The sequence below is a fragment of the Schistocerca piceifrons genome, chromosome 4 (genome assembly GCF_021461385.2).
Source record: "Schistocerca piceifrons isolate TAMUIC-IGC-003096 chromosome 4, iqSchPice1.1, whole genome shotgun sequence".
Classification (NCBI taxonomy): domain Eukaryota; kingdom Metazoa; phylum Arthropoda; class Insecta; order Orthoptera; family Acrididae; genus Schistocerca; species Schistocerca piceifrons.
The window spans coordinates 132,760,325-132,776,861 of NC_060141.1; the positions used below are offsets into that span (position 1 = coordinate 132,760,325).

General features: G+C 37.6%; 1 protein-coding gene across 2 annotated transcripts in view; it reads right to left on the reverse strand.

The window, feature by feature from the left end:
* Positions 1-16,537, reverse strand: part of LOC124795215 (probable 2-oxoglutarate dehydrogenase E1 component DHKTD1 homolog, mitochondrial) — a 355,821-nt gene that overhangs the window by 23,522 nt on the left and 315,762 nt on the right. Inside the window, exons 17-18 of one of the 2 annotated variants that reach the window (XM_047259132.1) lie at positions 2,671-2,859; positions 2,369-2,454 (exon numbers count right to left, since the gene is read on the reverse strand). In XM_047259132.1, coding sequence (XP_047115088.1) covers positions 2,369-2,454; positions 2,671-2,859 — 275 coding nt within the window. Of the gene's footprint in view, positions 1-2,368; positions 2,455-2,670; positions 2,860-16,537 lie in introns of those variants that run through there. The other variant, XM_047259133.1, reaches the window with a different exon arrangement.

A 16,537-nucleotide genomic window follows, 5' to 3' on the forward strand; every position in this document is an offset into this window, starting at 1 on the left:
CTGCCAGCTGTCAGTTTGATCCAACCACCAACCCTTCAACAGTGACCCCATTCCAGACACCTAACAGGATCTCCAGTCTCTCCTCAAATCCTTAGGCCCATCTGAACCTCTCCCAGTTATCTCTCTCTCTTCTCAACCCTGCCACTCCCCGCAGTCCTACCTTCTACATGCTTCCTAAAGACCATAAACACAACCACCCAGGATGCCCCATAGTAGCCAGTTACTGTGCCACCAGTGAGACAATCTCTGCTCTCATGGACCAGTACTCTCAGCCTATTTCCTGCAACCTATCCTCCTATACAAAAGATACAAACCATTTCCTCCACAGATTCTCCACAGTTCTTGTTCCTTTACAACATGGTGCTCTGCTCCTCACTATTGATGCCACCTCCCTTTACACTAATATCCCTAATACCCAAGGTCTAGCCACTATTCAACTCTACCTTTCCCAGTGGCATATGGATTCCAAACTTACGACTTCCTTCCTGGTCCCCATGACCAACTACATCCTCACCCACAATTAGTTCTCCTTTGAATGCCTCTCCTACATACATATCCAGGGTATGGCAATGGGCACACACATGGCACTATCCTACGCCATTCATTTGCCATCTAGAGCAATCCTTCCTAACCATCCAGAAGTTCACCCCTCACTTGTTTCAGATTCACTGAGGACCCCTCACCTGGTTCAGATCATTGATGTCATCTTCATGATCTGGAATGAAGTTGAGGACACCCTATCCACATTCCTTCAGAACCTCAACACCTTCTCTCCCATTTGCTTCATCTGGTCCTCATCGGCCCAAAAAGCACCTTCCTCAATGTTGGCCTCCACCTGCGTAAGTACCTCCATCCATATCAAACCTACCAACCACCAGCAATACCTCCACCAAAAAGTCCGTTCCATACAGCCTAGCCACCCACGGCTGTTGCATCTGTGGTGAGAAGCAGTCCCGCTCAAAATATACCAAGGGTCTCAATAAAGCCTCCACAGACCGTAATTACCCTCCCAACATTGTACAGAAACAGATCTCCCGTGCCTTATCCCTCCAGTCACCCAGCACCTTCCAAAGCCCCACCATCCGGCCATAAAGAAGCATTCCCTTCATTACTCAATACCACTCAGGACTGGAGCAACTCAATCACATTCTCCACCAGGGTTTCCACTACCTCTTGTCATGCCATGAAATGAGATTGTCTTACCCACTATCCTCCCCATCCCTCCCACAGTGGTTTTCCACCACCTACCAAACCTACATGATATCCTCATCCATTCGTACACAAGTCCTGTTCCCAACTCCTTTGTCTCATGTCTCATATCCCTGTAATAGACCTAGAAGCAAGAGATGTTCTTACATCCTCCCATCACCATCTACTCCAGTCTGATCACAAGCATCACTTATTGATCAAAGGCAAGGCTACCTGTGAAAACAGTCATGTGATCTACAACATAAGCTGCTACCACTGTGCTTCATTCTACGTGGGCATGACAACTGGCAAGTTGTCTGTCCGCATGAATGACCAAGAAACAGCTGGACCATCCAGTTGCTGAGCACACTGCCCAACACAATGTCCTTCATTTTAATGACTGCTTCACAGCCTGTGCCATCTGTATCCTTCCTACCAACACCAGTTTTCTGAACTGCATAGGTGGGAACTCTCCCTTAAATATATCCTGCATTCCCATAACCCTCCTTGCCTCACCCTTCCTTATCAAGTGTTCTTCACTCACCTATCCCCTTCCCTGTTCCCACTCCACAGCCTTCTGTTCCACGTGCAAACCCACAGTCTTTTACTTGTCTCCTTTTATAGCTAAATCTATGAGCAAACATCCATGGGTGTACTGCCAGTTGGACACAATGAACCGGCAGTACACCCGTGCACTGTTCGATCAACAATTACGCCAGGAGAAACTCAACAACTAAATCTATGAAAATTCGTCTTTCAGTCCTCAGTTACATATAAAGAAATATGTATTAGGGGATGAAAGTTTCTACAGAAATGTCTCCATGAGAATACAAAAGGCATGATTAACAAAAACATTGGACTCCAATTACCACACTTGCTTTTGGTTAGAAGTACAGTTAGAAAAGACTGTGGTTCTAAGGCCTTAATTATTGTAGAAGTTTAGAAGGTGTTGCAATTTGTGAACAACATAGAAATTCAATTTAAAAAAAATCTGTGCAGATCATGCAGTCTGCACAAGTGAAGCAGCAGGCACTAAGGTAGTTTATAATAATTGCCCAAACCCAAAATTCCAAACAGCAACTTCAAGGAATAATACAAAATATAATCACAGAATATAACTTTACTAATAGGCCTTGACTCTCCACCTATATAATCTTTAATTATTCAGTGTTCATCATACCTTTCTACCAAGAAGATTTTCAAATCGAGTTCTTGCAAAATTCCATGCACCCATGTTCTGATGTTCTTCTTGACTCCAAATGAACACTACAACCAGAAAAAAATATGTTGAACACAATGATATCCTTACATTTCTTCAGCATCTCTAGATTGATCTAATGTTCAAACTTCAAGCACCCATGTGCACATTTACTCAACTGCCAATCACGAATAAAATCAAGAAGAATGTCAATGAATGACACATTTTGCCTTCCGCAACATCTAGGTGCATCAAACATATTTGCATCTAGGACTTCCATTTACCTTTTGCAAACTTATATTTTGCAATTTCCTGTTGTAACTGCTTAAGAGGAAAAGGTGACAGTCCTTCCACTCTCACAATTGCGACATCTTTCACGTTCAACTTCTGTCTCTGTGCTTCCAGAGCATAGTAATGTTTTCCACTGACAAATATAATTTTTGTTACATTCTGTGCATTCACTTTATCATCCCCTGGAAAAAATAAAACCTTCATTATCTGTGTCAGGTTGTACTACAAACACTGCATAACAACTTAACTTTCAAAACATTGATTAACTAAGAAGAGTCTGAATCATTATACTGTATTTAGACACCTGCACACAATGTTTACAATGATTTCATGAGACCTACAAGAACCACATGCATATATTAAACCTCATTAATTTATTAAGAATGCAATCAATGCATAAAGTATATTTCAGAACTTTATGTACAATATAATATTATAAAATGAAAGCTGTCATGAAGTTCACATTGGCATTTACATAAAGTGTTAAATTGAGAAAATTTTCTGCCACTCATTTGACATAAAATGTATATCCATTCACACTGAAAGGAGTGCATGGTTTCATTAATCTGAAGTACAGGAACATCTACATCTACTTTTACATGGATACTCTGCATATCACATTTAAGTGCCTGGCAGATGGTTCATCGAACACTTTCTAAATAATTATCTATTATTCCAGTCTTGTACAGCATGTGGAAAAAAACAAACACCTATATCTTTTTGTGTGAGTTCTGATTTCCCTTATGTTATTAAGGTGATCGTTTTTCCCGATGCAGGTCAGTATGAACAAAGTATTTTCATATTTGGAAGAGAAAGTTGGTGATTGAAATTTCATGAGAAGATTCCACCACAATGAAAAACACCTTTGTTTTAGTGATGGCCACCTCAAATCCCGTATCATTTCAGTGACACTATCTCCCCTATTTTGTGATAATACAAGATGCGCTGCCCTTCTTTGAACTTTCTAGGTGTACTCTGTCAATCCCATCTGATAAGGATCCTACACCACACAGCAGTATTCTAAAAGAGGATGGAAAATCGTAAAGCAGGCAGTCTCTTTAGTAGATCTGTTACATTTTCTAAGTGTCCTGTCAATAAAATGTAGTCTTTGGTTAGCCTTTCCCACAATATCTTCTATGTGTTCCTTCCAATTTAATTTGTTCATAATTGTAATTCCTAGGTATTTATGGTAGTATAATATAGATTTGACTGATTTATCGTTGTAACTGAAGTGTAACAGACTCCTTGTAGCACTCATGTGGATGACTTCACACTTTTCTTTATTTAGGGTCAATTGTCAATTTTGCACCATTCAGATATCTTTTCTAAATTGTTCTGCAATTTGTTTTGATCTTCTGATGACTTTATAAGTCGACAAATGACAGCATCATCTGCAAACAACCCAAGATGGCTACTCAGATTGTCTTCTAAATATTTTATATAGATAAGAAACAGCAAAGAGCCTATAACACTACCTTGGGGAATGCCAGAAATCACTTCTGTTTTACTCAATGACTTTCCGACAATTACTATGAACTGTGACCTCTCTGACAGGAAATCATGAATGCAGTCACATAAATGAGACAATATTCCAAAAGCATGCAATTTCACTACAAGCTGCTTATGTGGTACAGTGTCAAAAGCCTTCTGGAAGTCTAGATGGAATCAATTTGAATTTCCTTGTCAATAGCACTCAGCACTTTGTGTGAGTAAAGAGCTAGTTGTGTTTAACAAGAACAATGTTTCCTAAACCCATGCTGACTTGCATCAATAGACCATCTTCTTCAAGGTAATACCTAATCCTGCTGCATATCAATGTTAATGATATGGACCTGTAATTTAGTGGATTATTCCTAGTACTTTTCTTGAATATTGGTGTGACCTGTGCAACTTTCCAGTCTTTGGATACAGACCTTTCGTTGAGCAAATGATTGTATATGAATGTCACATAGGAGCTACTGTAGCAGCATATGCCGAAGAAAACACATGAAAGTAACAATTCACATCTCATCATGCCCCGTCAAAGAAAAATTTCCTTCAACACTCTTCTCATGTTTTGGTGCAGGAAGAGGTTCACCAATATATCTGCCACTTTGCACTCTGCTGGTTGATATTATAGGTTCAGTGAGTGAACAATTCAAAGAGTTTGATGTATATAATGAAACTTTATGTGGATGTGTTTTGTTTTTGAATGAAAAATTAGATTACATGCTGACTTTCCTGAAGATTAATTGTCATTAAATTATTTTATGAATGCAACAAGAAAATCTCTTCCTTTGCTGCTTCAGTGAAGCTCTTGTATTGAGTAGCCATTGATGACAGAGCAATGGCTCTATGGTTGTGTGAACATCTTGATGATATTTGATGATATCTGATTACTTTATTAGTCGATAAACAACAGCGTCATCTGCAAACAACCTAAGATGGCTACTCAGATTGTCTCCTAAATCTTTTATATAGGTAAGAAACAACAAAGGGCCTATAACACTACCTTGGGGAAGTCCCACAATTAGGACCTACACAACTGGAGATTACTATTATCATTGAGACAGGTCATTACCTTGAGATTTAATTGACTGATAATGTCAATCCAATGAAAAGCTTAGAGTAAGATTATTATCTACTTTAATGTTTGTGTCTGTTCAAGAACAATTATGAATGAAGTTTTGTGGAATATAACTTACTGTATTTTATAATGGGTTCTGTAGGTTTAATTTATTAACTGTTAAAATCTAATTAGAGGTTTTTACAATCTTCTGTTGGATGGTAATAATAATTGGTATGGACTTTTTACAAGGGGATTTGTACTGTTTTGAATTTACTGAATGCTACATTTGAGTCTGTATCAATTTTTTTGGGAAGGATGTTAGTTCAACTAGATATAAGCAGTCAAGCCACTTGCTTATCCTGACTTGTCTAAAGGATTTAAAACAAGCAAAAGGTGTACCAAGCTAACAAGTCGACCCTCTTTGTCATTTAGTCCATGTATTGGACAGAAGTTATTACTTTCCTTGCTACTGTCTCCATAGGATTTCAATAGTAGTGTGTTAGAATCAGTTTCAGTGCCTGTGGGTACGAAGCTGGTGGTGTCCTCTCTGTAGAATTGGTGGACATCTCTGTCCTCTGTCTCAACACTAAAGGCACCTTCCCATAAGGTATTCTTACTTTACTGCAATATCTTTGCACTATGGTAATTGTTGAGTAATAGATGTGAGTAGCAGCTAGCATGCTGAATGGTTGTTGTGGCTGGAGTGCTGAGATATAATGAAATAGTTTGGAAGTATATGAAAAGCTGGAGTGATAAAGTGTTTGTATATATATTGTAAAGAGGAGGCAAGTTCAGTGTAATAAATAGTGTTTTGATGCAACTGTCGATTGTGGAGAGTTATTTACTTCATACTGATGATTGTTGCATTGTTTGCCTTCAAACTTATCTGTTTGCTATTTACTCCTCCCCTCTGATTAGAGCCTTACGTGTGGTGACTGAGACAGGATACTCTTCAGTGTAGAAGTTCATGATGAGGATAAGCTGGGAGAGCTATTAAAAAGTTGAATTATGATCACAAAACAATCAAAGGCATGTGCCAACCATAGTCAGGATGGTACCTATTGCTGAGTGGTCAAGCAGTGAAGCAGACCAGAAGTCAGAATGGATTTGAATAGAATAATAAAAATGTGAATTACATAAATGGAATGTATTTGCAAAAACGAAATGTCAGAAGGAACTAAAAGAACACCTAGGAGCAGCATTTAAAGTCATAGAGCACACCATGCCACACAGTAGTAAAAGTGCAAAATGACAAGAAGTAAGTTTATAAGGAAAAAAGTAGTTTTTGCAAAGAAATGTTGAGAGAACAATTGACTGAAACAGTCATAAATTTTGAGTGTGAATAACAGATGAGAATTCAAAGTGACTGTACTTTACATGTCTGTTCACACTGTTAAGACTGAACTATTACAAAATTATTCATTATGGTTGAAACTGGAGATAATGCTACATGCAATGGCATGTGTTGTTGAGAGTCAAGTAAAGGACAACAGAAGAAGAAAACAGTTATTAGAGAATTATAAATAACAAAGGTATTCAAGGCATTAATGGAAAAATAGGAAAAAGGGCTAGAGGCATTAATGGAAGAATGATGGAGAGCATATGAAGAAAAATTGAGAAAAAAGGAATAGAATTTTGGCCAAAGGAATTACAGAATTTGAAGGATTTTCATTGTCATCATCTAATAAACCAGAAGAAGATACACCCAGATGCAAAGATTTAGAAATTGAAAATCAAGAAACAGCTTCTGAAAGAGACCTACTAAAACAAAACAAATAGAAACAGCTAGAGATATGAATGAAGAAATCTGCGTGAGTACAGATTTAGGTCACGAAGACTGTTTGAAAGAAAAAAAATCAATACACAAGCAGAGGACCATAGTGGAACTGAAACACAGGAAGAAATGTTAACTATGGAGTCCTTAGTTGTCCCAAATATATATGTGGATGACACATCAGGAGCAGACTGGATGACTGAATCAAAGTAGAGGTTAATTTAGGAGAAAACACAGTGAAGATTTGCAAGGGCAAAAGAGAGCAGACAGCTGCATTTAAAGGTAACAATACTACAGAAGATATTTAGCCATTTGTGAGAATATACTATGAAGACTATGGGAAGCAAGCACAAATGGATCACATAAAATATGGCAGTTTAAAACAGCATCTAGATGCGGAAGAAAGCCCCATTAAAGAAGAGATAAACACTCAGAAAATCACAGAGAATTGTACCAAAACTGAAGAAAAGAGACCAAAATACCACAAAAGGCAAGTAAACCCAAAAAGGGCATGTTAAGAGAGAAGATGGAAGTATGGATGAGACGAGGAAGCCAAGTGAGACAGAGGACTCAAAACTATTTCATAAATGTCATATATTTGCCACTGAAGTACAAATAGAACTTATTTTATTGTATGAGAAAGAACAGTAAAAGGAAGAAGAAAGATGGCAGACTGAAAACTTCATTACACTGTAGTGACAGCCAGGACTAACTTTATAAGTGTGAATGACAGTTAATTTTTTAAATGTTATTTATGGATGGACACTTAGGTGCAGTTTGCTTTACTTCTTCAAGTTAACAACATGTCAAGAGCTAGCAACATCAGTGAATCTAGACATTAATACAATGGAGGGACTGTCCCCCTGATGAACTCCGATGATTATGGCAGATCAATGGCTACTGCTTCTCAACATGACCACCTGGGTTACCACGTGAGACCCATGAATGCCCTTACATGATGGACCTTGAGTGGCATATCAACAATGCCTCAAACAAAAGTGTTTGTGTATAGTGCAAGTGAGGCAAAATGTGTATTTCATGTTATGTTTTTTGATTGTATTGTTCGGTTTCTGTACTATTTTCTTTCAGCTGATGAAGTTGAACTAGAGACATAAATTGACTGATAATATAGATGTTGCATTGAATAATAAAGTGATCGATTTCTCATGTCTAGTTGTGACATTTGATTGTTAATCTTATTTTGTATTTTGTTTATCTGCTATGGTTAAAGAAATCAGAGGATTCTGAATCAAATGAGTATGAGTTCTGGTTAGCAGGTGTACCTGTAAAGTGGGTAAGAGCCTGCATTAGTTCTAAACAATTAACAAATTGTCTAGTACCTTACTAATGTGGAACACTTATGAAGTAAGTTAGTTTCTGATTTTCTTAGTTTCCAATTTTATTATCTACAAGTTTTTGCCTATTCTTGTTTGTTGTTTTTCAAATATTTTTCGCCAAATTTGAAAAAGAAGTTGATAGAGGAATGTAAGGTATCCTTGTGTTACTGTGGTATCTTTGCCCTAGAGTATCTCTGAGTAATAGAGTTGAGTAGCTGTTAGTGTGCCAAATGCTGTTATGGCTAGAATTCCAACATATAATGCAATAGTTTTGAAGTATATGAACAGCTGGAGAGCTAAAGTGTTTGTATTTATATTGTAAGAAAGTGCAAGATCAGTTTAATCTGACTTTGGCATCTATCTTCTTTTTAGATTCTAAACAGCCCTGACTCTACCTATGTTTTCTTCCTTTCCTAAAGGCACCATTCTATGTTCAATAGTTCCATCAATCCTTCTTTTGTCTGTTTATTTAAACCTGTTTTCAAACTTTATATTTTTTAATTTATTTTGGAAAGAATAGTTACGGAATGAAATACGTAAGATGGATAACTTAAATATAATATGGTCAAAGGCCAACAAACTCTGTTGTAATATAAATAAAAGATTGTATACACTCGCACACACACACACACACACACACACACACACACACACACACATATCCATCCGCACATATGTGTGTGTGCGAGTGTATGCCTGTCCTTTTTTCCCCCTAAGGTAAGTCTTTCCGCTCCCGGGATTGGAATGACTCCTTACCCTCTCCCTTAAAACCCACATCCTTTCGTCTTTCCCTCTCCTTCCCTCTTTCCTGATGAAGCAACCATTGGTTGCGGAAGCTTGAATTTTGTGTGTATGTTTGTGTTTGTTTGTGTGTCTATCAACCTGCCAGCACTTTCGTTTGGTTAGTCACATCATCTTTGTTTTAGATATATTTTTCCCACGTGGAATGTTTCCCTCTATTATATTCATAAAGATTGTAAAAGGTCATATGTGACTGGTACCCCCAAAGTAGGAACTAGTTGCAGTGGTATTTTTAATATAAACTGATGAAGTAAGAATAATATTAAATGAATATATCTAAAACTATTGTATTGAAACAGATAATTCCAGTTTATAGAAATATTACCATCTTAACATAAGTAATTCAGATGATAAAACTGCTGTGTCCATGCCTATATGGTTATTTGACTTCAAATGAAACAATAAAAAATTAATAATGAAAAAATATAATACTTACCTTACCTAATCTGAACATTTAGTTTTTAAGGAGCAATCCAAAAGATATGAATGTTGTAAAATTTGAAATTATCCCAGAAAATCAACTGTTCAAAAAGATTTCAGGCTGTTCAGGCTTGCAGCCAGTTGTCGTAAGCTTCCTTGCACAATTTATTGGCTGCACAACTGCCAGCCATCTTCAGGTGAGCCGAATGAGGACTGGCAAAGACGTTCACTGCTCCATCTTATATAGTGAGCTGATAGTACTGCCGCACATGCATTGCAGTCGCGGAGACAGAAGGGCCACACTGCCCAGTGACAGCGCCCTTGCTGGTGGAACTGCAATACTCACTTGCTGTCAGTATTGTCGCTGGTCACAGCTATCAAAGTCTTCTGGCGTCTTCATCTCGAGCAAATTTCGGAGATGATGGGATTCCATGCATTATTCAAGTGGTAACCACTGTCATGGTTCCTTAGATTTCCCGCAATGCGTATTTCAATGGATTCTTTGATAATGATGTCCCAAAAAGTTGTTGCTGTGACCAAAATCGAAGTTTTGTCGTACTCCATTGAATGTCCATTAGAAATACAATGTTCTGTAACTGCAGACTTACTGGGTTGTGAGTGCATCATTGATGTTCTGTACAACGCTCTTCCACTGTACATGTTGTCATGTTGTCTGTCCTATACAGGCCATACCACATTGACACAGTATTTTGTAAATTCCCGCCTTCCATAGTAACAAATTATCCTTCACTGAACCCAGCAAATCCGAAATCTTAGAAGGTGGACGAAACACCAATTTCACATGAAAATTATTAAGAATCCTCGCTGTCTTGAAGGAGATATTTCCAACAAAGGGAAGAAAAGCTAGGGACTTGGCTGGCGTGTTCTCCTCTTTATTCACTTCCCGGTTCCTGGCTCTAGTTGAGAAGGACGTGTTAATTTGCCGGGGCGAGTACCCATTGTCTATGAAAACCACCCCCAAGTGTGCAAGTTCCTTAGGCAAATTCTCTGCATCCAACGCTGTATGTGCCCTGTACACAAGGGTTTTAAGTACACTTATGGTATGGGATGGGTAATGGCAACTTGAAGAATGCAAATACAAATCAGTGTGAGTGGGCTTACGATAGACAGAATGTCCCACCGTGCCGTCACTCTTCTGTTTAACTAAAACATCCAGGAATGGAAGGCAGCCATCTTTCTCTAGTTCCATAGTAAATCGAATATTCTCCTCCCCAATGCAGTAATATAACCGCTGAAGAAAGAGCTGCACTACGGAACCTTCGAGAAGATCCGGAAATAGTGGTGCTGAAGGGTGATATAGATAATTCTACCATTTTGTTATCTCATGGGTTGTATTTGGAGAAGATGTATAGTCTAGTTAGTGGTACTATGTATCGGAGAATTGATCAAGACCCAACAGCACGTGTGCAATGGAGGACGTGTGCGCTTTTGAACTCTTCCTCGTTAGCAGTTTTGAACTCTTCCTCATTAGCTCCAGAGACCATAATGCAGTTAAGACCACATGGCAGCATACCACCGAGACTGTATGATCTTCCTAAAGTGCATAAAGAAGGTCTGACTTTAGGCCTATAGTGAGTAACATTGACGCACCCACATATGATTTAGCCAAACATCTACCTTCTTTGTTGAGACCATTTGTTGGCAAATGTTCACATCATATACGGAACTCTGCTGATTTTATCAACAGACTGGGGGCTCTGTAGTTTCCATTTTCACAAAAGTACCTCTTGCAGATTCCTTGATTCTCATTGGTCAACAGTTTGAATCGGACATCACTGCATTGTTTCGACATGTTCTTTCCTCAAACTGTTTTATGTTTAACCAGGAATATTTTGAACAGTCTGACAGTGTCGCCATGGGCAGCCCTCTGTCTCCTCTGGTGGCTAACCTTTTTATGGAGGATTTTGAGGAGAGAGCACTTGAATCAGTGGTTTGTAAACCAACAGTTTCTTGGAGATACGTCGATGATACTTTCATAGTGTAGCCCCACGGAGAAGAAAAGTTAATAGAGTTTTTTCATCATCTTAACTCCATCCATGAGAATATTTGATATACTATGGAACTAGAGAAAGATAGCTGCCTTCCATTCCTGGATGTTTTAGTTAAACAGAAGAGTGATGGCATGGTGGGACATTCTGTCTATCGTAAGCCCACTCACACTGATCTGTATTTGCATTCTTCAAGTTGCCATCACCCATCCCATACCATGAGTGTACTTAAAACCCTTGTGCACAGGGCACATATGATTTCGGATGCAGAGAATTTGCCTAAGGAACTTGCACATTTGAGGACGGTGTTCAGAGACAATGGGTACTCGACCCAGCAAATTAACAGGGCTTTCTCAACTAGAGCCAGGAACAGGGAAGTGAATAAAGAGGAGAGCGCTTGATCCAAGTCCCTAGCTTTTCTTCCCTTTGTTGGAAATATCTCCTTCAAGATAGCAAGGATTCTTAATAATTTTCATGTGATTGTAGTTTTTCGTCCGCCTTCGAAGATTTCGGATTTGCTGGGTTCAGTGAAGGATGACTCATAACTGCAGATTGCGGGAATTTACAAATACCGTGTCAATGAGGTATGGCCTATATAGGACAGACAACGCTTACAGTGGAAGAGCGTTGTATAGAACATCAATGTTGCACTTGCCTACTGCAACCCAGCAAGTCTGCAGTTGCGAAACATTGTATTTCTAATGGACATTCAATGGAGTACAACAAAACTTTGATTTTGACCACAGCAACAACTTTTTGGGACACCATTAACAAAGAATCCATTGAAATACACATTGCGGGAAATCTAAGGAACCATGACAGTGGTTACCACTCGAATAACGCATGGAATCCCATCATCTCCGAAATTTGCTTGAGACGAAGACACCAGAAGACTTCGATAGCTGTGGTCACCAACAGTACCGATGGCAGGTGAGTATTGCAGTTCCATATTTGAAATGTACCATAAACAATACACTAATGAAGATTTAATTCCTCTTTATCCAAACCTGTCTTGCCCTCAGTCTGTAAATAAACCTTCATTGCATGCACACTAATTGGCTATCTCAGCTGTCTCCTCCTCAAAAAGCCAACAGTAGTTCTACTCTCAAACATGCAACTATTTATTGTAATCAATTGTCAATAAATTAAACTGTAATGATATTTTGTGGTTTAGAGGCAATTATATTATTAAGTACTTAGAATATATTTATCATTAATCACTTACCATATTAGATCTGATAATTCATCACTTGAGATACATTTAGTTCTCTTTCAAAATGCTCCTATGTCTCAGTAAAGGGATTTAAAAACTCTCCTGACAACCTGATCCACTTCTGTCCTCCTATACTAATGAAAGAGGATACATCCATTGACTAACTGCAGCTTTCTTCATTTATTTTATGAAAACCAGTAGTTTAAATCGTGCACCGTGTTAACTACAAAGTATTTGTTGTTACAAGGATTAAACATAATGCACTAAAATTAGCAAGAATGCCATCTGATTGGGAAAAAATACTGCTTCCTTTTTTCTATGAAATAGTCACTGTCTGCCTCCTACCATTACATAATATTTCCCATGTTAGAACTGTATTTATCATTTAAGCACTTTTGGATAGAAAGCAATGAGTCAAAATTTGGAAAAAAAAATGTATTGAAGATGTTGCAACATAAGCTACAAATTGTTCAAAACAAGACCCTTGAGGATTGATTCACTACTGTCAATGAGTTTTCCATGCTCAGAAGGCATTCTGGAAGTTCTTTTTCAGTATGTCCTTCAAGAAGGGCATCAAAGCTGCTTTGACCTGTGCTACATCTCAGGGCATTGTCCTTCACTTGAGGAATAGGGAAAAGTCTAACAGTTAATTAGTTAGTATTGTGCTCCATTGATCAATCTCATGGTAACCATTATGATGTGGAACATGTAATGCACACATAATAAATGCACACATGAGTCTGCTGGATTTTTTCTTTCTTTTTCTTTCTTTTTTATGCTTAAAATTTTTATTACGTACCTCATTCCCTTAAATGGCACAAAATGCATATATTATAACTATAGTACAGATCTATTTATTCCTATTCAAGAATTCATCTATGGTATAGAAGGAGTTCTGAAGGCGATACGATTTCAATTTATTTTTAAAACTATTACTGCTGTCTGTCAGACATTTTATTTCATCTGGTAATTTATCAAAAAGTTTTACAGCAGCATATTTTACCCCTTTCTTTGGCAAAGACAGGTTAAAAAGAGGATAGTGTAAGTCTTTCTTTCTTCTGGTATTTTAATCATGAATGTCACTGTTGTTTTTAAACTGGTTCTGTTGTTGAGAACCAATGTCATTACTGAGTAAATGTACTGTGAGGCTGTTGTAAGAATTCCTAACCTTTTAAAGAGATGCCTACAAGGCAAAGGGCAAAACTGGGACTGTTGGGAGCCTGGGGAAGTGTTGTGATGCTATTCTGGCCCAGGTAGGAATTGACCACGAAGGGATGCGACTTGGTGCAGTGTCATGATGCAACATCCAACTGGCAGTGATGGCCAGCATCATTCAGGTGTCTCACAGCACAGTCATTTCATCATTTTATACATTGTCTGTGATCATTTAAAGATTAATCTGCCAGTCTTCTGAATTCAACACATCATGCATATGTTGCATATCATCCTTGTTTCTTCTTGTATGTAGGCATCCTCCCATGTGCTCTAAAGCACCTTTGAACCACTTACGCCACTTCAAAATAGTGATAGTATTTTACTTCCAAACACTTGCTGTATCATGGCTAATGTCTCCATAGCCAATATACTGAGTCCCACACAGAATGTGATGCCATAATGCTGTCTTAATAGAATGTTGCATTTTTAAGCTTCAACGAATCCTAAAGGCAGAGGTACACTAAAATGATCATGTAACCACATGGAAACTTGTAGGTGAATGATGACAGGTATGTTGATGCCAGCCATATTTTGAAGGTCACTTCATCTTCCATTGAACAACCTGGAGTGAGAGCACTGCAATATACAGTCATGTGAGAACAAAATAAGTTACGTAACTTTTTATATAAACTCTGTTACTCATTACACTAATGTATCCAATGAATCTGCATGCCTTATTATTTTGTGGAAAGTGTGGAAGACCTGTTTGAATTGCAGATATTAGGAATGTTAAAGCATGGTAATCCTTCTGTTTGGGAACGTTTCACTGTGATTCCCAAGAAGCAATTAGATCCTGTGAAGTATGATTATGGAAATGTCATGGACGATATGGAAACTTCTAAATATTTATGGTCTATCAGTAACCATGCTACCACAAATAAGTCCTTCTGCTGGACTGGATTGTTTGTTTACTATACAACAAATGTTATTTTGTAAGCTTCTGGCCATATCCATCTGTGGAGATTTTACTTTATCCAAATCCATTAATTTCGTAAGATAAAACCTTACTTTGTAAGATTTTTATACTCTTCATAATATTCACTTGAAATCCTCTCAGGGCCTTTAACAAATTATTTCATGAAATTAAAATTTCCTTGCAGTGTAACTGATTGTAAGAAATATCTTGAATTACTTATGTTTTATTCAACATAACATTATTACATATTTGCATTTTAGCTCATGCATTATGCTTCTGTCTGTATTTTAATTGCAGATATGGACTCTGTATATCATGGTGGTGTCTTTTGTGAATACACTCATTTTCTGCTAAACTTAGTATAAGACAGATAAATTCCTCATCTATCTTTTATTTTGGTATGGTGAAAACAAACAATTATGAAATTAAAATAACAGACATAAATAAACTCAAGCGATACTATGTGAGTTTGAACAGTTTTCTCAAATGTGCTCCATGTTGAGATGTAACCTGGCAAAAATTTAATGCACTTTATTTATGATTTTTTATTTCAGTAGTTTTTTTTAAATGGGAAATTAAAATGTTTATTTGAAAACATTATTGCTCATAATTTGCACTGACTGTTTCCAACAGTACAACCTCACACATGATAAACTTGTTTTTCCTGAACTCAAAGTCGTTTTCTTAAAAAAAAGATTGTTTCTGAACCTACACCATTAAACACTCAACATATTTCAGTTCTTATTGCTTAAATAACATTGTTACTATAAAAGGAACCAATTGGATTCTTGTTTCTTCATCCAAGTACTAAGTTTGGTTGGTGACAACTTGCCACCCTCGGAAATAAAGATTACAATAAATTAGTTCCCTCATGAATAGCACTCTTCATCAATTGTATTTCATTATTTAGAATATCCATTCATACTTGTTGTTTGAGTGTTGCAAAAAGGCACACTCATCTTTCTATAACTGCACAGCTCCTGATAACTTCAAGCACTCAAGTTACACAACAGCTGGCTAACTGTAACAAAAATAGAGGCTAATGAAATAACACTTATCCATTTGTTAAATTTTTTGATGATTTTTGTAAATCCCCATGAGGTATACTGCTGCTGGCCACTAGACATTAAGCCCCAATTGAACCCACACAGTGCTAATTGAAAACATTCTGACAGTGCAGCATCGTAGTACTTTGGAATGAAGTGGGATTCTGTAAGCAATTTAACTAGCCTTAACATATGTCTGGATATTTTTAAAAATTTCTCTATCTGTTCTCTGTATAATGCACCTCACATCAAACAAATGTGCCTTGTTTCAAACCGAGCAAGGTGGTTAGCATGCCAGATTTGCATTTTGGAGAATGACTGTTCAAATTCCTGTCCAGCCATCAAGATTCAGGATTTCCCTAAATCACTAAGGCAAATTCCAGGAAGATTCCTTTGAAAGGGCATGGGTGATTTTCTTCTCTGTCTTTCTGAAATCTGAGCTTGTGTTCCATCTCTAATGATTAAACTGTCGATAGAACATTAAACAATAACCTTCCTTTCTTTCTTCCATGTTTCAGGTTTTTTGACAGATTCACTGCCTCAACTCTGGTGTTTACACACTTAGGTGTCTGTACGATGTC